The sequence below is a fragment of the Manis javanica genome, chromosome 4 (genome assembly GCF_040802235.1).
Source record: "Manis javanica isolate MJ-LG chromosome 4, MJ_LKY, whole genome shotgun sequence".
Lineage (NCBI taxonomy): Eukaryota > Metazoa > Chordata > Mammalia > Pholidota > Manidae > Manis > Manis javanica.
In genome coordinates this window covers 128,581,405-128,598,906 of record NC_133159.1, presented here as the reverse complement: position 1 = coordinate 128,598,906, position 17,502 = coordinate 128,581,405, and the positions used below count along the sequence as shown (strand labels likewise).

At 46.6% G+C, this 17,502-nt stretch overlaps 2 protein-coding genes and 1 long non-coding RNA gene across 9 annotated transcripts; 1 reads left to right on the top strand and 2 right to left on the bottom strand.

The window, feature by feature from the left end:
- Positions 1 to 522: 522 nt before the first annotated feature.
- Positions 523 to 5,657, bottom strand: RPL26 (ribosomal protein L26). Its single transcript, XM_017680388.3, has 4 exons — positions 5,548 to 5,657; positions 4,549 to 4,722; positions 3,304 to 3,444; positions 523 to 692 (listed from the first exon to the last, which is right to left on the bottom strand). Exons 2-4 carry the CDS (start codon positions 4,714 to 4,716, stop codon positions 564 to 566), a joined length of 438 nt encoding a protein of 145 aa, XP_017535877.1. The 5' UTR covers positions 4,717 to 4,722; positions 5,548 to 5,657; the 3' UTR covers positions 523 to 563.
- Positions 5,658 to 5,836: 179 nt separating this feature from the next.
- LOC140849042 (uncharacterized) lies at positions 5,837 to 10,730 on the top strand. The gene is made up of 2 exons (XR_012130494.1): positions 5,837 to 6,197; positions 6,889 to 10,730. It is a non-coding gene; the product is annotated as an uncharacterized lncRNA (long non-coding RNA).
- Positions 10,560 to 17,252, bottom strand: RNF222 (ring finger protein 222). Of its 7 annotated transcripts, none has more exons than XM_073234839.1 (4): positions 17,062 to 17,250; positions 16,429 to 16,625; positions 13,773 to 14,373; positions 10,560 to 13,152 (listed from the first exon to the last, which is right to left on the bottom strand). In XM_073234839.1, exon 4 carries the CDS (start codon positions 13,123 to 13,125, stop codon positions 12,490 to 12,492), a length of 636 nt encoding a protein of 211 aa, XP_073090940.1. In that variant the 5' UTR covers positions 13,126 to 13,152; positions 13,773 to 14,373; positions 16,429 to 16,625; positions 17,062 to 17,250; the 3' UTR covers positions 10,560 to 12,489. The 7 variants fall into 7 exon arrangements, with proteins under 7 accessions (XP_073090940.1, XP_036882968.2, XP_036882969.2 ...); XM_037027073.2 differs by having other exon boundaries at positions 13,773 to 13,987; XM_037027074.2 differs by having other exon boundaries at positions 13,773 to 13,880.
- Positions 17,253 to 17,502: the final 250 nt, after the last annotated feature.

Sequence of the window (17,502 nt, the reverse complement as noted above, 5' to 3'; positions counted from 1 at the left end):
ACTACAACCTAAAGATTTCAGTTTTGGTTTGTGCTCGTGCAGCACCAGTGCATAAAACAAGACGGCAAAGGGCGGCCCTCCGGTATTCCAAAAAACCTGAGGTTCCTCAGTATCACGAACAGTTTGAAGCAGTGGTCTAGGTGCTACTGGAAAATTACAGCAGTCCCTCTATTGTATTCTAAACAAGATTATCCAATGGCAACATTTAACTTTTGTACAAAAAACTTAAAAACCTCAGCATCTCATCTAGGCCTTCTTTTCAATGAGCCATATTGTACACCAAATGCTATCTGCTTTAAAGAAAAAAAATTACCATTTCATTAGTCTTAATTTCAGAAAATCATCAGAATCTCAACTATTAAAGAACTGATGCTCAAAGAAAAAAACCCAACTCTAAACAGTATTGACATTAGCAGAATCAAGCTTTGAGAAAGGAGTGGACTGTCTCAGACAGCAAACATCACCCGAACTTCCCTGAAATTAGGTAGGTATCCCAAAACAGCACAAGTAACACAAAAGCTCTTCATTTTAAGTTTTTATTGGAAGCTGCATGTATGATTACTTCATTCCTGCATTTTCTCAAGTGTTTCTTCTTTATATTTGCCCTTTTCCTTTCCTACTTGTCGAGATTTGGCTTTACGTTCAAGGATCTTTTTGCGGTCTTTGTCCAGTTTTAGCCTAGTGATAACCACCTACAGAAAATTAAGAAAAAATACGTTTAAGCTTTAAAATATTACCAATGCAGAACACAGGGAAAAGACATGACAATCCCACTTCTCAAACCTGGGGTAGCAAGTGACTAACATGAAATGACTATTTCACTCAAAAATGCCATGAATGATTCTTTGGCCTCCAAATCAAACCTGGCTTAGTAACACGCTTCTGGCAGAGAAATGGCAATGTGCTGTCTGTGGGTCTCCTCATTTCCTCTTCTATGAGGAGAGTTTAGAATCCTAAGGTTTCAGATTAAATGTAACCTCCACACATGCTTTAACCTGCAAAACCACAAGTATGGATCTCATTTCAACATATCTAATCGCTAAAGACATCCAGATTATGATATATTTTAGTCTTACGATAGAAGGTTAAAGAGGGCACTGAACCAGGTCTGGAAATAAAGCATGGTGACCGAAAGAAAATCGTTGCCACGATGAGCTTATATTCTTGTGTGGGAGATAGAAAACAAGTAAGTGAATAAATGTCAGACTTTCACACAGAGAAAAAAACAGGGCAATAGGGGAGGCTGAGGAATGCTGGAGAAAGGGGGTTGAATCATAAAGGGTGATTCGGCAAGGCCTTACTGCTAAGGCTACATTTAACAGACACCCAAAACCTGCAGTACCTTATGCTCAATTAAGTAAGTCATAAAGACAAGTACTATATGGTACCACTTACATGTGAAATTTTAAGAAGTTGAACTTGTAAAAACAGAGAATAAAATGATGGTTACCAAGGGGTCGGGGGACAGCACAGATGTTTAAGGGTACAAATTTACTAGTAAGCCCTAGAGAGAGAATGCAGTGTAGCGAATACACAAAATACCATATTATAACTCCTTAAGAGACTAGAATTACTTAGTTACTAAAAAGGATAATTACGTAGTGATAGAGGTGCTAATTCTAACAATTATATCACATTATGTAAATGTATCTAATTTATGCTGTACACCTTAAATTTATACAATGTTATGTCAAATACATCTTAATAATAAGAAACAACAGAAAACCCCACCTGAAGGAAAACAGTAAAAATGAAGATTCATCTGAGTAAAAATAGAACAAGTTCAAAGGTCCAGAGGCAGGAGAATTAAGTTTTATAGGCATGTCTTTCTCAAACCTGAGTGTCTAAGAACCAAGTTTGTTAAAATAGACCCCTGGGTCCCAACCTCAGGGTTTAGTACACCTGGGAACAAATCGGGGATTCTACCAAGGTGCCAGGTGATGCTAACCAGCAGACACACTAAGTAGCTTTGCTGCACGAACAGCAAGGAAGCCAGCAAGCTAGAACATGGATAGTGGAATAAGAGGATGTCTACAGGTGGCTGGTGAGGGGTTATCAGCTAAGGTCTGTTAGGCCAGTGATGGCCAGACAGGATTCTGGACTTAATATGACAGCAGTCAACAGGTCTTACTGACTGATGTGGGGTATGTACCAGGAAATGACATTTGTGGCCTAAGCACTTGGGAGGATAACTGTGATGGTGGCAAACTGTGAGAGGTTTCAAGAACAAAACCCAGGAATTTGAACACATCAAGTTTGAGATATTCATTAAAAAACTCAAGTTGAAATGCCCAACAGGCAAATGGATGTTGGTTTTGGGCTGGAGCCATCCACCTCTGCACAGCTGAAGTCCTAAGACTGGAGTGAAAAGATGAAGCTGACTTAAGAGGGAGATCAACTCTCCCTTATGCTGCCCTAAATTCAAAAAGATTACTGGACTGATGACCTTGACAAGAGCTAATCCACCAGTGGGGGCAAAACTGAGCAGCACAAGTTCAAGAATGGTAAAGTCCTTGCTCCTAGGATATTCCTACTGAGGTAATTAGAGGTGAAGTGTCAAGATGCTAGTAATCCACTGGGGGGCAGGGAAGAGAAGAAAATGCGGCAGAATATTAATAGTGAGTTCTAGGTGACAGATATGCAGGTATTTTATTGTATTAGTCTTTAGACTTTTCTCTAGTTTGAAAATCAGATTTATGGTGCCAACATATTTAACAGCTCAATATTTGAATAGTCACCATGTGCATGTATTATTTTTATATTAAATACATTTTTTAATTGGAAAAAATCTGATACACCAAAAGGTGAATTCACATTAAAGTCCTAGGCAGACACCTGCTGCTATGGGAATCAGACCAGATTTTCTATCTTGGCTTAGATGTTATCACTATCCATGAGATCTAAGACTCTGAGCTTCAGTTTTTTTCCCCATAAACGGCTTTAACACTTACTCTGCAGGGTTGTAAAGCTACCATACTGCTTACTCAATTTTCATACACAAAAGCAAACAGGGTTATCAGCTCCGTTTAATCTAAAAACTATCCTGTTTCCTAGATTTAAAAATCTGTTCATCGTTAGATTGATCAGCTTATAATACCTTTTGAGGAAAAGGTAATACATAAAAAGTGTATACAGAATAACTATTACAGACAACCTGACTTCATAAAAATTTTAAGACTGGTTTCTAGCACCTCTAAAATCAGGGACTACTTCTATGAGATTGCTTTGCAAACAAGCAATGACATTTCCCAATAGCTGCCATAATTTCCTTCTTCCCTCTCAAGCATTCTCACAAACACCTACCTTGCTGGGGTGAATGCCCACATGAACAGTTGTACCATTTGCCTTTTCCCGCTGTACTCGTTCAATGTAGATGACATATTTCTTTCTGTAAACCTGGACTACTTTGCCAATTTGCTGACCTTTGTAGTGTCCTCGCACAACCTAAATGCAAATTCAAAGGTAACAGAAATAAGCATTATAAAACATTCTTATAAATCAGCAAAACTATGAAACATGGAAAAATTATCCACTCTAACAGATCTCTAAGACCTTTCAGTTTTGAAAGACTTGTTAAATGGAAATGTGCTAATAATTCTCCCTGGATCTAATTAACGTGCCCCCATATAAATCTACAGCGATGGACAGTGCATCCATACAACAGATGGCCCACTAGTAGTGGTGGGCTTGTTAAATTAAAAAACAAGTCCATCTTGGCTTTTTATAGCAAGGTGATAAGGAATCTGCTACTCCATCTCAAAGGAGAAACAGTTCACAAGTATTTAATTTACAACTCATTAAAGTGTCCAACCCACTGCCAAATAATGGGCAGCAGCAAGTACTTAAGGCAACAAACCAATTCTTTCCCAAGTGCTTCAAAACAGATGCTTCTTTCCAACTGCAGACTTTCTAGTATTAAGGTACCTTGAAAACAGAGAAGGCTGCTCCTCAAATCTATCAGCAATTTTAGCACCAGTACAACAGCACTCAACGGCTATTCTCAACCCACACCACTATTTGGGAACTGGTTTCATTTTACTTTAGTGGGTGTTAACCTCATAAAACACTACTGGTGACATGCAAGTCACTTTAGAGACCATCAGAATTCTTCCATCAATAGCTGTAGGTTACAGCTAAGGCATACAAGATTTTCACTTAAGTAGGTTTGACAAATCATTTACTGGTAAACTTAAAAACAATCACATGAAACTCTATTTGGATTTTGATTCACAGAATTGTTTACTGGTCCTCAAATGCCTCTTCAATGACCAAACATACCAAGAAAAAGGTAATTGCTATGTAACGTTCTGGTTCCAAACCATCTGTTTAATTAAGACTGCATGTGATGCTTGGGACAACTGCTTTTCACCTTGCAAAGAACTGAAAAGCAGCATACTTTCTCATCGGATTTTTAGTCCCTGGCTAAACTCCCTTGCAATCCGCTTTGGGGAGTAATGTCTCAGACACACCATCCTCAGAAGCAACACAAGCCCTCTCGTGCCGAAAAGTGCTGTATATGTGTCAAGAGGAACTGAACACACTACATACCTGCACTTCATCATCCTTTCGGATTGGCATGGATCGAACATTGTACTTCTGTCTCAGTTCTTTGGAAAGAGGGGAAGACATAATCTTCCTGCGAATGTGGGAAGGTGCATTGAAATGCCTTTTACGGTTCTTGCTCCGGTCAGAAGTCACAAAAGGATTGAACTTCATTTTTGGCTAAATAAAAAGTTAAAAGAAGTAAACACTTAAGTGAACCAAAATCTCATTCCGTTTTCAAACAAGTAACAGCAACACTTTCATCTTCAATGTTTAGAAGGGCACACAGGATCTATCATGTTCTCTAACTCCATCAGAAACTGCTTCCCCTGAAGAGCCTACCAACTGACGCTTGAAATTTAAGAAATGTTGCTTTACCGGTATGTTTCCTGTATTTGTTTATGGGATAAAGGATGTTGCATCAGCAACACACTTGTTACTGAAATTTTTGTTTACTCTCCAAACTCCTGAGATGCTGGATAAAGACAACAGGACTTCTCTGCTAAATGAAAGCAAAGAAGGCTGACAACTCTTCAAACGTTAACACGTTTTAGAAAAACCAACCAACGTTAATCTTCTACGGACTTGGGTGTAAACACATTTGGTCTGCTACAAAATCAGGCCCTCCACTCCGAACCTGGAAAATGCTACAGATCTCGGGCCCAAAAAGCCTTCCAATGGACGAGCGCGGTGTGAAGTTCTTCGGCTTTACTAGGAAGTTGTTTCTAAACTTTTCTTTAAAAAACCACACTGCCCAGTCTTGAATCCATCTCCACAGGACCCCTCCCCTCCATGTCCCGATACCGAGTTCCCAAACTCCTTTCCTCCTCCCTTCACCAACCCGGCGGCCCTTGAGCTAGGGCGAAACCAGATCGAGACCACCCTAGTCCTTCCCCCTGGCAGCTACTCGGCCACCGGGAGAGTATCGGGCCCCTCGGGCCCTGAACGACCGTGTCCGTTAACGGATGGTTGCAGATTACAAGCACTTTCCAAGGAAATCCTTACCCGCTAGCGTTTCAGCAATGGCCGCAAAAGGTAAGAGACCCACGCACCACTTCCGGCTCAGTAAGTTTACGCGAGATATCGCGAGAACAATGTCTAGGAGCGGGAGAAGCGCGGAGTTTGAGCAAGGGGTGGAAACTGGGGAAGAAATTGTTAACTAGTGTCCCCTCGCGGCTAGGAGGGGAACTGCGAGGCCCGGCAAGTCCCTCCTCCCATGGGTGATCTGGATTCCGCAGCTGCGTTCGCTGGGAAGGGTGGTTCCTAGGCGAGCGGCGGGGTCTATTCAGGGTCCGACTATCCCAGTGGATGACGAGGAAACGAGAGACCCCAGGGGACCGCCGTCCCTTCACTCTTGGCAGGCGGGCGGGGGACACCCCATTAGCTGGGAAAAGTCAGGTCCTACTTTTGGCCGCCAGGTGACGCTGGGACTGCGGGCGGCGGGTCACCTCGGTTATCTTGACGCCACCACGCCCGCTCCTGCCGTTGGCGTGGGCGTGTCGAGTGTGGTCTTCTAATGAGCTGCAGCCTGGCACCTGCTGCCGCCCCACACCGCTGCGGGACTGACTGCGGTGGGGCCCGCCCGAGATTCGGCCCCGGCCGGCGAGCGGCCTTCCGAGGACTGGGATCACGGATCCACACCCCACCCTGCGGAAGTAGGTTTGAACCTGCATTTTTAACGAGCTCCCAGGTCATGCCGAGGGTGCTGGTCCCAGACCATGCTTTGAAGGAGCCCGGCGTGAGGGCTTTCCATGCAGGGAACTGTGCTCCTTTCTGAATTTTACTGCCTGTTCTCATTCAGTTCAGGATCTGATGGAAGCAGAGCAAGGGGGTGCGCTCCCCTGCAAATAGATTCTGAGGCAGGCTGCAGTGCGGGGATCGGTTTCTGTTGAATGCATAATACAGAAAGAAGACACATATTGCTTAATAATATATAAAACATAGCTTGCTAAGTACTAGAGACACTCCTCTCACTTTACATTATTAATTCCTATAATCCGCTAAATAGCCTTGTGATTTTATTGTTGTCCCCATTTTACAGATGGGGAAGATGGGGATATTGAGCCACAGAGAAGTGAGAGGAACTTGTGCAAGGTTATAAAGAACCCTTAGGTTTATAGATGGATCCATGCAGGCTGGCTTGGTAACTGTATGTGATCCCAATTGTAGGATCCTTTGGGTCAGGTCAAAGAGTAAGAAGCCATATCCCTGAGGGTTCAGAGTAGAATCAGTAAAGAACATGTGTTTTCATTATTTAAAAATGATGTATTTTAAATATGCTGGGAGGAAATAGCCCCAGATTGTGTTCGTAATTCAAAAATTCTGTGAGTTATTTCTCTGCTGCAGTTTTTCAACAAGTGTTTATGGACCATCTTTCACAAGCCAGCCTTGAACTGGACACTAGAGCTACAAAATGACGTTAGTCAGTTTCTGCCTGCAGGATGTTCACTGTCTAAGAGGAGAGAGAATGAAAATCCACCACAGGACGCCATGGCAGTCAGAGAAAGTGCTCTGCCTAGAGGCTGCCTCTGTGCTTTGGGAACAGAAGAGAGAGCTCTGAGACCACCCTTGACTGAATTTTGAAGAATGTTACAGTTAGCTGCATGGGGCAGTGGGAATAGCTTGAAGGAGAGTATGGAGGTATGAAGCAGCAGGACACATTGTTACCAAGAGCCTGGTCCTTGTGGCTGGAGTGAGAAGCATCAGGGACAAGCCCCTGGGGCCCTGGGCACCCAGCCGAATTTGATTTTGATGCTGGAAGCCAGAGAGAGCCAGTGAAGGCTCCTGCCTTCCTATTTCATCTTCCTTTCGGGTCTTCATTCTCACTTTTTCTCTTTTTGTACTTAGCAGTTTCCTTGACACCCTTTTCCTGAAGTTTTTCCATCCTGTTCCTGTCTTTGCACAAAGGGTCTCTCTGTTTCCTCAGCTGCCCCATCATTCTCTATGGTCACTCTTCCCTCTTGGGCCTCCCTAGCTCCCTCCGTCCATCCAACACTGCATCATTGAAATTATACCTTCAGTCCACTATTTGGAGAGCACAGTCACTTTATACAGCATGAAGGTTGCTAGGGTATAAACTGTACACACAGATGCAAATGACTGTAGCCTAGTTATAGAGTCTGTGTATCTTCCTAAGTGTCTTGGCTCCACCCTTGGTGGTCCTCTGTCCACCTTGCCTGGCTGCCCTTTCTTTTCTCCTTGCATTCCTCTTACATGATTTGAAAAGGTCGTTTAAACTGACTCGTCTTTGTGAAGTCCCAAGACACACCAGAGCAACTATTATCCAGATTCCACACCTAGGTCCTTCATGCTAAACTTTTTCTAGACACCAAACCATCCTGTTTGTTCATACATTCCTTCACCCATGCATTCTTGAAGTATTTATCCAGCTCTTACTCTTACCAAATTCTGTGCCAGATACCAAGATTTATAAGATCTATCCTGCCCTAGAGAAGCACTTTGTCCAGAAGGAGGAGTTGGACTTGTCAACAAGTTGGCATAATAAAGTGTCTCCGGGAAGGTTGTGGGATGCAATCAGTTCTAACTGAGAAAGGGGGCAGGGCAGTCTTTACGGGTAACCTTTGAACTGTTTCTGGAAAGCTCTGTAGTTTTCCAGGGGCTGGGGGTGGGGAGTGTTCTAGGCAGAGGGAGCCTGCCAAGCAAAGGCCCAAAGGCCTGCCCCAGCACTGCTTATTGCAACTGCAAATTGTTTAAGAATTAGTTATGAATTCTACTCCTAGGAATTTACCCTAAGAATGCAGCAGCCCAGTTTGAAAAAGACATATGCACCCCTATATTTATCGCAGCACTGTTTACAGTAGCCAAGAAATGGAAGCAACGTAAGTGTCCATCAGTAGATGAATGGATAAAGAAGATGTGGTACATATACACAATGGAATATTCAGCCATAAGAAGAAAACAAAGCCTACCATTTGCAACAACATGGATGGAGCTAGAGGGTATTATGCTCAGTGAAATAAGCCAGGCGGAGAAAGACAAGTAGCAAATGATTTCACTCATCTGTGGAGTATAAGAACAAAGAAAAAACTGAAGGAGCAAAACAGCAGCAGACTCACAGAACCCAAGAATGAACTAACAGTTACCAAAGGGAAAGGGACTGGGGAGGATGGGAGGGAAGGGAGGGATAAGGGAGGGGGGCGGAAAGAAAGGGGGCATTATGATTAGCATGTGTGTGTAATGGGGGGGCACAGGGAGGGCTGTGCAACACAGAAGACAAGTAGTGATTCTACAGCATCTTACTATGCTGATGAACAGTGACTGTAATGGCGTTTGTGGGGGGGACTTGGTGATGGGAGTCTAGTAAACAATGTTCCTTATGTAATTGTAGATTAATGATACCAAAAAAAAAAAAAAGAATTAGTTATGGTGTCCATTTGTACTGGGTAAGAGGAAGATGAAGGAAAGTGAGGAATTGTGAGTATGGGGCAAGATTATTTTGTGCTACAAAAAGAATGTTGAGACTGATAAAGAAGCCAAAGGGAGAAGTGAAGAGAGCGGCAGAGCTGTGAGCCATCGCAGGCTTCATTGAGGGGACAGGTCATGAGACTGGTTCTGAGGGGCACCGAGGTCTCTAAGGTGTGTGCCCAGGCTCCTGGCAACTCTGGCCCAGGGCTCACCAGCAGTGTTTGGATCTTTAAGCTTGCCTTTTTGGCCTAGACTGGGCAGGTATATATCAGAGTTAAAGGTGGTGGGAGGTGGTAAATTGTGTGTGAGTGTGTGTGTGTGTGTGTAAGGGCGAATTCCTTTGTACAAGGGGAGAAAGAGGAGAGCAATAGTTTACGTTTAACCCTAGGCACCTGTCTGTCCATCTACCTATTTGTCTGTCTAACTAATGGTATCTTCCTGTAGTGCCCCGACTCCAGGGTGGTTGCTTAAAGCAAAAGATTTTATTCAAGGAAAGAAAGGAAGGGTAGAGAGGAATTGAAACAAGCACTTTAAATGATGGGGCCTGAAGAAATCCACAGGAACTCGGAAACACTGAGTGTTTTAAACTTTTTACCTTCCTTCCTGGGGTGCCTGTGAAGCATAAGATGTCATACCTCTAACCAGACAAACCGGCCCCACTGAGCCAGTAGCTGACAGTCTTGAATGACAAGATAAGCAGTCTGGCCTCTCTCGAATATTCCTGGGGCTGACTCCTCACCAGGCCACACGTGTGTATACTGAAGATGTCTTTAGCTTCTAATACATTTTTCAGTTTAATCTTTGAGTAAATAGTACCTTTACTTGTTTCAAAAATCAAAAAGTCTCTAAGGGAAAGGGAAAATCACCCCCCATCATTTTCTCATCCCCTTCCACAGTTAATCACTGTAATTAGTTTTTGTGTACCTTCCCAATTTCTATATGTATAAATAAGCAATAGGAGTGTAAATTCTTATCCCCCCACTTTCTGCATAAATACTAGTATCCAATACCCAGTGTTGCACAGCTTGCTTGTTCCCATCTGCCATTGTATCTTGAAGACTTCCTATGGGGATTCAGAGATTCCATCTTTGTTCTTTTTACAGTTGCATGCTAGTCCCTGGTCCTTAAGTTATACAACCAGCCTCCTGTTGATGGGCATGTAGGGTTTGCTCCAGTCCTTTGTTGTTATAAACATTGCTGCAATGACATAACATTGTACCTATGTCACTTCTCATATATGCAAGTATCTCTATGAGATATATTTCTTGAACAGGAATTTCTTGGTCAAATTGGAAGTATTGCTAGATAACATCATAGGGGTGTTACCAGTGGGCATTTCCACCACCTCACCTGCTTCTCCTCAACTTTGGCAGCTGGGATTTGAAACTTTCAGGGTTTGGCCAGAGAATAGGTGCAACATAGTTAACCAGCAGAATTTTAATTTGGATTTCTTTCATTAATGTGGCTGAGCAAACACTTTTAAGACCCATTTGCGTTTGTATTTTCTAACTGTCTTTGTCATCTAAAGTAAATTATCCTGAAAGTAAGTCCAAGCTCAGAGCTTCCCACATGCATTTGCAGTGTCTCTGGAATCTTTGAGAAAATATATACCTTTATTTAAAAAATAGCTTTTGACATTCTCTGAAAATAAAAGAAGTGCCATCTACAAGTCTCTGCCAAACAATATGAAAACACTTCAGGTGTTGTGAAATTAACTTTTGCCAGACACAAAAGAATCTGAAAAGACTAAAGTCAGGTCCCCAGAGATTCATGACACTGTTTAAAGCAGCCTGGCTGAGGTTAAAACAGACTCATTAGTCTGTAAACTTGATCTTGTATTCCTATAAAAAATATTTTCCCACCAATCAATCCATCTGTATCCCCCCCAAGTAGCACCTATGCTTCTCTGGTCTTTCAAAGAGTATGAAGAAGCCCGTAAGTGCCTTAAACCAGCCCTCCCTGTGTCCCAAATATCCCTTGTAGTGTGGGTCCCTTTCCCAGGCATTTGAGAACCAGGTAAGAGGCAGAGCGCTATTTCTTTCCCCACAGCTAATAAATTTTGTCGTGAGAGATGTAGGCTGTGGATGGCTCAGCTGTTGGCACACCTGGGATGGGAAGAACTACCTCTTGGAGGGAATATCTAGAGGTTTTTGTTTTTATTCTTAATTTAAGATTATGGCCCGCTGACGTAGGGCCTTAATAAACAGAAAATAATTGCTCCTGAATGACTTGCACCTCAGGCAAGACCCAGTTTGGGGTGTTTCTAGTGGTTCTCATCAAGGACCCCCAGCCCAGTCCAGGGTGGAGTCCTGGGTAAAGAGGCCTTGGCCAGCAGCCGACAGCACCTGGGTTTCAGCATTTGTTGAGACAGTAGTGTCCCTGACAGGCACAGCTGTTTTCTTCCCCACCCTTCCTCACCCAGCCCAGCCTGGGAATTCACCTCAGGAACTGGCCCAGCTAGTGTGGCCTCTAATAAGTGGTTGGATCATGAGGAGGAGGACTTGGGCTGGGAGGGAGGCAGGAGCCCCCAGGGGTTAATTTGCCCACATAGTTCTCAGCTGACTCAAGTCTCAGCCATCAGACTTCTGCACTCCCTGCTTTCCGGTCCATCCTTGAGAACCCTGGGACTCAAAATTTGGACTTGAGCTTGGGAGGCTTGTGGAGCCTGGCTCTGTGAGCCGTTGTCCTGGCCTTGGCCTCTATCAGTAACCCGTTTCCCGGCATGGCCTCAGCTTCTCAGGAAGACCCTTTTCTGTTACTTCCCCCTGAAATCCTGGGCCACAGCCTCTGAGATCAGGTTCTCCCTCAGGGAAAACCTTCCAGGCTGGTGATTTGGGCGTGGAAGGCACACACTCGCTGGGAAACAGGTGCTCTTGGCCGCTGTACCACCCCCCTCTTGTTTTCCTTAGAGCAAGCTAGAGAATCCTGGGTGGGAATTCTGACCCTGAGGAGCGCTGCCATTGAGCCCCCATGCAGCAGCACTTCCGGCAGAATGTCCCCCACCTGGCCTCAGGTAGAGCACCTGCACGTAAGGACTACATGTCAGGCAGGAGTGACCCCCCATCTTCTCACCTTGCTCAGTTCTAGCCTAGAGGAGGGGAAAGCAAGTGCTGAAGATACCTGAGGGCCACAACTATCGTGTCCGAGGAGGGGCCTTCATCCCATTTTCCACCCTGGCCTGGAACCCAGAGTTTCCCTTTCAGCGCAGACCTCAGCAGCTCAGCTCAGCTCTAGCCTCAGTGATCACAGCCCCCCGGCCTCCCTATCGTGCCCGAGCACCTGCTGGGAGTGAGGAGCCAGAGATGTAGAGACACCACCATACTTCCAGGCAGCGCCATCCTCATGTCCTCTCTGCTCCAGGCCTCCCCCAGGCCCACTGGCTGCTCAGGGCTTGGTAGGCCTGGGTCTGTACCAGGGCCCCGCCCCTCCCAGGCCATAGCCAGCCCTGTGGTGTGGAGCAGGGCAGCTCTCAGAGCTGCTCTCAGGCCGGGCCTTGCTCAGCAGCCCCTCCAGGTGCCACCATCATGCCTGCTTCCTCACCAGCAGCACCCAGGGCAGGACAGCGGCTACCACGGCCACCACAGCGATGAGGGTGATGAGCAGCAGTCCCCGTGAGCGGCAACAGAATGACAGGGTGGAGCTGGGCGCCGGGGAAGCCTCGGAGAGCTCCACCAGGCTGCGCTGTGGCAGGACGCTGTCCTGCTCCCCCAGGGGCATCCCGTGGCGGCTGATGACGAAGATCTGCGGCTCCCGGAGCAGGCTGGGCAGCGGATCCAAGGGCAACTGGGCACTCTGACTCGGGGATGATCTCCAGACGGGCTGGGAGATGGCGAGGGGGTTTGTGTGGCCCAGGATGTCTGGTGGTGGCACAGAGGGCAGGCCCGCAGGCACGGTCAGGGTCTGGGAGCTCCTGTCCAGCATGGAGGGCCAGCGGGTGCTTTTCTTGCTAAGGAAGGTGACGTAGCGGCAGACGGGGCAGACAATGGTCCTCTGGACCTGCCCGTCCACGCGGGTGGAGAGCAGGTACTTGACCAGGCAGTCATGGCAGAACGCGTGGCCACAGCTCAGCGTCCGGCTGGCGCCCTCCAGGTCCCGGAACTTCTCGTAGCACACGGGGCACTCGCTGCCTGAGCTGTCCTTGCTCTCGCCTTCTGACATGGCCACTCTGGGAAGGCAGGGCCTTAGCTGTGGGAAGGAAGGGCTGTGAGCCTCAGTGCCTTTTCCCTTATCCCTAACTGTCTCCTACACTGCTGCTTCCACTGCAGCCTCCTTCCCTTTCTCCATGCCTTCTGCCTTCACTTTATTTCCTCCTACCCTTTCCTCTTCTGCTGCTCCTCAGCGACCTACTTGAATTAAACCAAGACCTGAGAACCAGAGCCTGAGACCCTTAGGGGGAGATGAAGGTGTGCTTCTGGCAGAAGGATAACGAGGTCCCAGCCATGTGGGACCAGGAAGGATGTGCATGGAGTGATGGAGGTGTAGCCTCCTTGATAGCTCACCTCTACCACGACATGCACACACTGTGAGGTCACCACCTCATGTCTTCTTGGTTCAATGCCAGAAGCGAAGGCAGGAGGACCCAGTTCAAGGGAAGCAGGTGGGTAAGCACATGCTCCCAGCCTCAGTCCAGGCTCCAGTGCAGGCCTGTACCCAGCATAGCCATTTTCCAGAAAAGGGTCTGCTCCTCAGTGTCCCCACTCAGGGGTTGGCTGATCCATTGGATTGTACCCAGCCACTGGCCTGCATTCCTTTATGCTAAGTGTGGCTGTAAAGCAATGACTCTGAGTATAAAGCTCAGAACTTACACATCCAAATGCCTGCTGGCCCTCTGTGTAGTCAGGGCAGGGAGCTGTGGGTTCATTCCTCCACCTTTCACAGCTCAGCCATTCTTCAAATTCTTCTTACAGGGTTGCCTAAGCCAGCAAAAAACCTTCTGATTAACCTCAGTGAAGGCAGATTTTCGTCCTCCCAGGATATATCTGATATTTTGGAAATGTCCAAAAGCCACTGGGAGCCAAGCCTGGTAAGGAAGTACATGAGTGAACAGGTGGCACAATACTGTTTTAAATCAAAGATATGGAGTCAGCATCAAGTAATAAAGTTTTAAACATTATCTGAAGCAAAGGAGAGTCCTCTGAAGTTCTCAGCAATGGCAGAATGGTGGAATCAAGGACACAGCTTTCCAAGGTGATGACTTGGAAGGCAAACACCTGCTTGGGTATGTGGCAAGGTCCAAGTGTCCTCATTTAAAAGTCCCTGTATGAGACTGTGTAGCCTAAACTGAGCCTAGAATAACCTCTTTAGAAGGAACTGTGATCACATGTTACTGACATGTTAGTCCATCAGTGACATAGACAAAACATCCCTGGACACACTGACAAATGGATGGGGTGGCAGCCCATAGACCTGAGATAGGATATAATGAGAACAGAATTGGTTAATGGATAGGACATTGTATCAAATTGTACATCTTTTGAAATCACACCCCTCCCTTGGCTTGGTTTCAGATCCACTTTGCCAACTTGAAAATGTCCCATAACTAAGAAAGAACAAAAATATGTAGTGGTGGGGGTAGGGGACCCGGGACCCTGGACGCAGCACAAACCTTTTTAGGGGTTGTCAAGCTTTGGTCTCTGAGGTGCTCAGTGTGGCCTCCAGGCGGGGACAGAGGGGACCATGGGGAGTGGGGAGAGTTTCAAGTGCTTGGATGCTAGAGCTGGGTTCAAATCCTTTATATACCCATCACTATCTGTATAAGCCCAGGCAGTTGTTTAACTTATCTGAGCCTCAGTCTCCCATCTGTAAATAGGGTTAATAATAGTACTACCTTCTCAGAGTTCTTCAACAGAGTATTGAGTGAAGCATCTGGCACCCAGTAATTGCTCAATAACTGGTAGGTGTCATCATTAAGGCAGGCCAAGTCTTCGCCCCTCCTAGCATCTGTCTCCCCCCCTTCCCTCTCCTCCCTAGATGTTCCCTATTATGTAGATGACTAAAAAGTCACACCTCTGTGACAGAGGGCAGCTCTGCTCAGAATAACTGAACAAGATTAACAGTGGATTGGGTAAGTGATGGGCAATAAATATAAATGAAGACTGATTCCAGGGTTTCTCAGTTATTTTGTTTCATAAAACACTTGCAAATGTCTAAAACTGGGGCTATTCTCAAGATAACCATGATTTTTTAAGCCAGCCAACTGCTAACATGGTCCCCCTGCGTTTCGTAAGTCCCCACGGCATATGGTGGCAATTCCATCCATCCATCTGTCCATCCAAGTCATCTATCCAATTATTCCAACAGTGTTTATTGAGCTCCTGCTGGGTGCTAGGTACTGAGCTAGGTGCTGGAGATTAGCAGCGATCAAGAAAGTCCTTCATGAAGCTTTACAGCCAAGTGGACAAATAAATTTCCTTGAAAAAGATTTCTTGTAAAGAGGAATGATGATTAATAGGTTGTCGGCTGGGGAACTGAGAAGTAAATGTCAAGACAGGCAAGAGAATTAGAGCAGATTTGAGGTCATTTAGCTAAATCTGGTTTTATAGATGAGCAGATTCTGGTCCAGAGAGGGGCAAGTGATTTACCTGAGATCTCCTGGGAAGGAATCAGATGGCAGGGAGAGAAAGAGAAGTCTCCATAGATGACATGGAGAACATTATTATAATCAGTTGATAGGTGGGGTGAATAGATATTAGCTAAGTCGGGAAGCACAGGGGAGGTGGGGAGAAGAGCCTCCATTTTGCTTCTGAGTTTGAAGAAAAGTAAAGAAACTCAGGGAGCGCAAAGGATATCCCAGGTTCCCCTCTTGGTCCCTCCGGGCGATCCTTTCTTCTTATCGTGCCTCAGGAGAGGCATGTCCTTCATGCCTGGACAGTGTCCCCCTCCTTCCCTGCCTTCTCACCTCTCCTCTGTCTTTCCCTGACTCCTCCCTCCTTGTGTCCCTTCCCATCTCTCAATTCCATTTCATTCTCCATCTTTGTGCTCCTCTTATGTGCTTGACTCTATCTTGGCTGCTGGGGCCCGGGAGAGGACTGCAGAAGAAATACAAGGAACACGTTCTGTTTGGCACAAACTAGCTAAATAACAGTGCGAGACATTATATGCCAAAAGGCATCGCTATCGGTGCTTTAGGGAATGGCAGGGAGAGGAGAGCTGGAAAGTCTTCCTGGGTGAGGTGGGACCAGTGTCTCTAATAATAAATAATTATAACAGCGACAATTTATTGAACACTAATTATGCGCTTAGCAGTTTGCATCCCATCCTCATTTAACCCTGACACCAACTCTGGGAGGTAGGTATTATCTCCATTTTACAGATGAGGGAAGTGAGGCTCAGGGTTTAAGTGAAGTAACTTGTTCAGTCACACTGCTAGTACAGGGCAGACCAGGATTCAAGCCCAGTTAACCTGGCGACATAGCCCAGGCTGTGCACCATGGCCTTAAGCGATGGTTTGGGTGTACGTACCTCCGTGGAGGGCAATCCAGACCTCGATCAAAGAAGTAGATGAAGAATTGAGAGCAAGGTGGTCGAGTGGGTGGTCCCAGCCCTTCTACCTCTACAGAAACACCATTTCTGTATCTGGGTGAAAATACCACCCGAGAGCTCCGGAATCCAGTGGTATACATTAAATATGTACAGCTTTTCGTGTGTCAACCATTCCTCTGTAACGTGGTTTAATAAACAAATGGAATAGTTGAAGAAGCATGGTCAGCAGAGTGACTACCCAAACTCCCTCCGCAGAGTGGCTCGACACGGCTGGAGCCGTCTGTGAGGCGGGCGTGGGCAAGGCTAGCCCGAAGGGAGCTGGCCTTATGAAGTCCAGTGCCTGGCTTCGCCCCCCGCAGCAGCCCATGGTGGGGAGTGCTTGGGTGGGGGTCTCCCCAGCCAGGTGAACAGCCCAGGTGACCACCCACCTCCCCACCTTGAGACAGGGCTTCCCTCCTGGATTCCCAATTCAAGACCCTGACTGCTTCCCCCGCCCTGGACACCACTCCCACACGCACTCCCACGCCCCGCGTCGCTCGTCTCACTCCAAACCTTGCCACCGTCTGACTAGCTCCTGCCCCTTCCCCACTCCCGGCCGGCCCCCAGACTCACTTTGGCTGGGACCAGGGAGAGCAGCGTCCACCTCTCCAGCCAGGGCCTCCTCGGAGCAGTTCTGAGCCACCCAGAGGTGCTGGTGAGACAGCATGTCCTCTTGCTGCTGTCACAGTGACAGCCGCCGCTGAGGCATTTCCTAATGACCGAGCAGGTGGTGAGGACTGTGCCGGGAAGTGAATGTCGCCCAACCCGTTTGAGGCCAGGAGGCTCTTGGCGTTGCCCAGGGGTTTGGCAGCTGCTGGAATCAGGTGATCATGATGAGGGTGCTAGGAAAGGAACCGCCAGGGGTGGGTGCTCGAGACAGGCAAAGGGTCTCACGATGGAGACTGGCCCCAGGACCCCTCTGACCGAGGCTCCACAGAGATGGGTCTGCCCATCACAACAATAAAATCATGCTCACACTTCTTCCTCCCTTCTGGACCCATTTCACTGATCCTC

Bases quoted from the DNA above. Each gene is read 5' to 3' on its own strand.
- RPL26 (XM_017680388.3), bottom strand. From the start codon at position 4,716: ATGAAGTTCAATCCTTTTGTGACTTCTGACCGGAGCAAGAACCGTAAA. The intron at 3,445-4,548 runs GTATGTAGTGTG...ATTTGCATTTAG, and splicing joins GAAAGGATGATGAAGTGCAG to GTTGTGCGAGGACACTACAA. The intron at 693-3,303 runs GTAGGTGTTTGT...AATTTTCTGTAG, and splicing joins TGGGCATTCACCCCAGCAAG to GTGGTTATCACTAGGCTAAA.
- RNF222 (XM_073234841.1), bottom strand. From the start codon at position 13,125: ATGTCAGAAGGCGAGAGCAAGGACAGCTCAGGCAGCGAGTGCCCCGTG.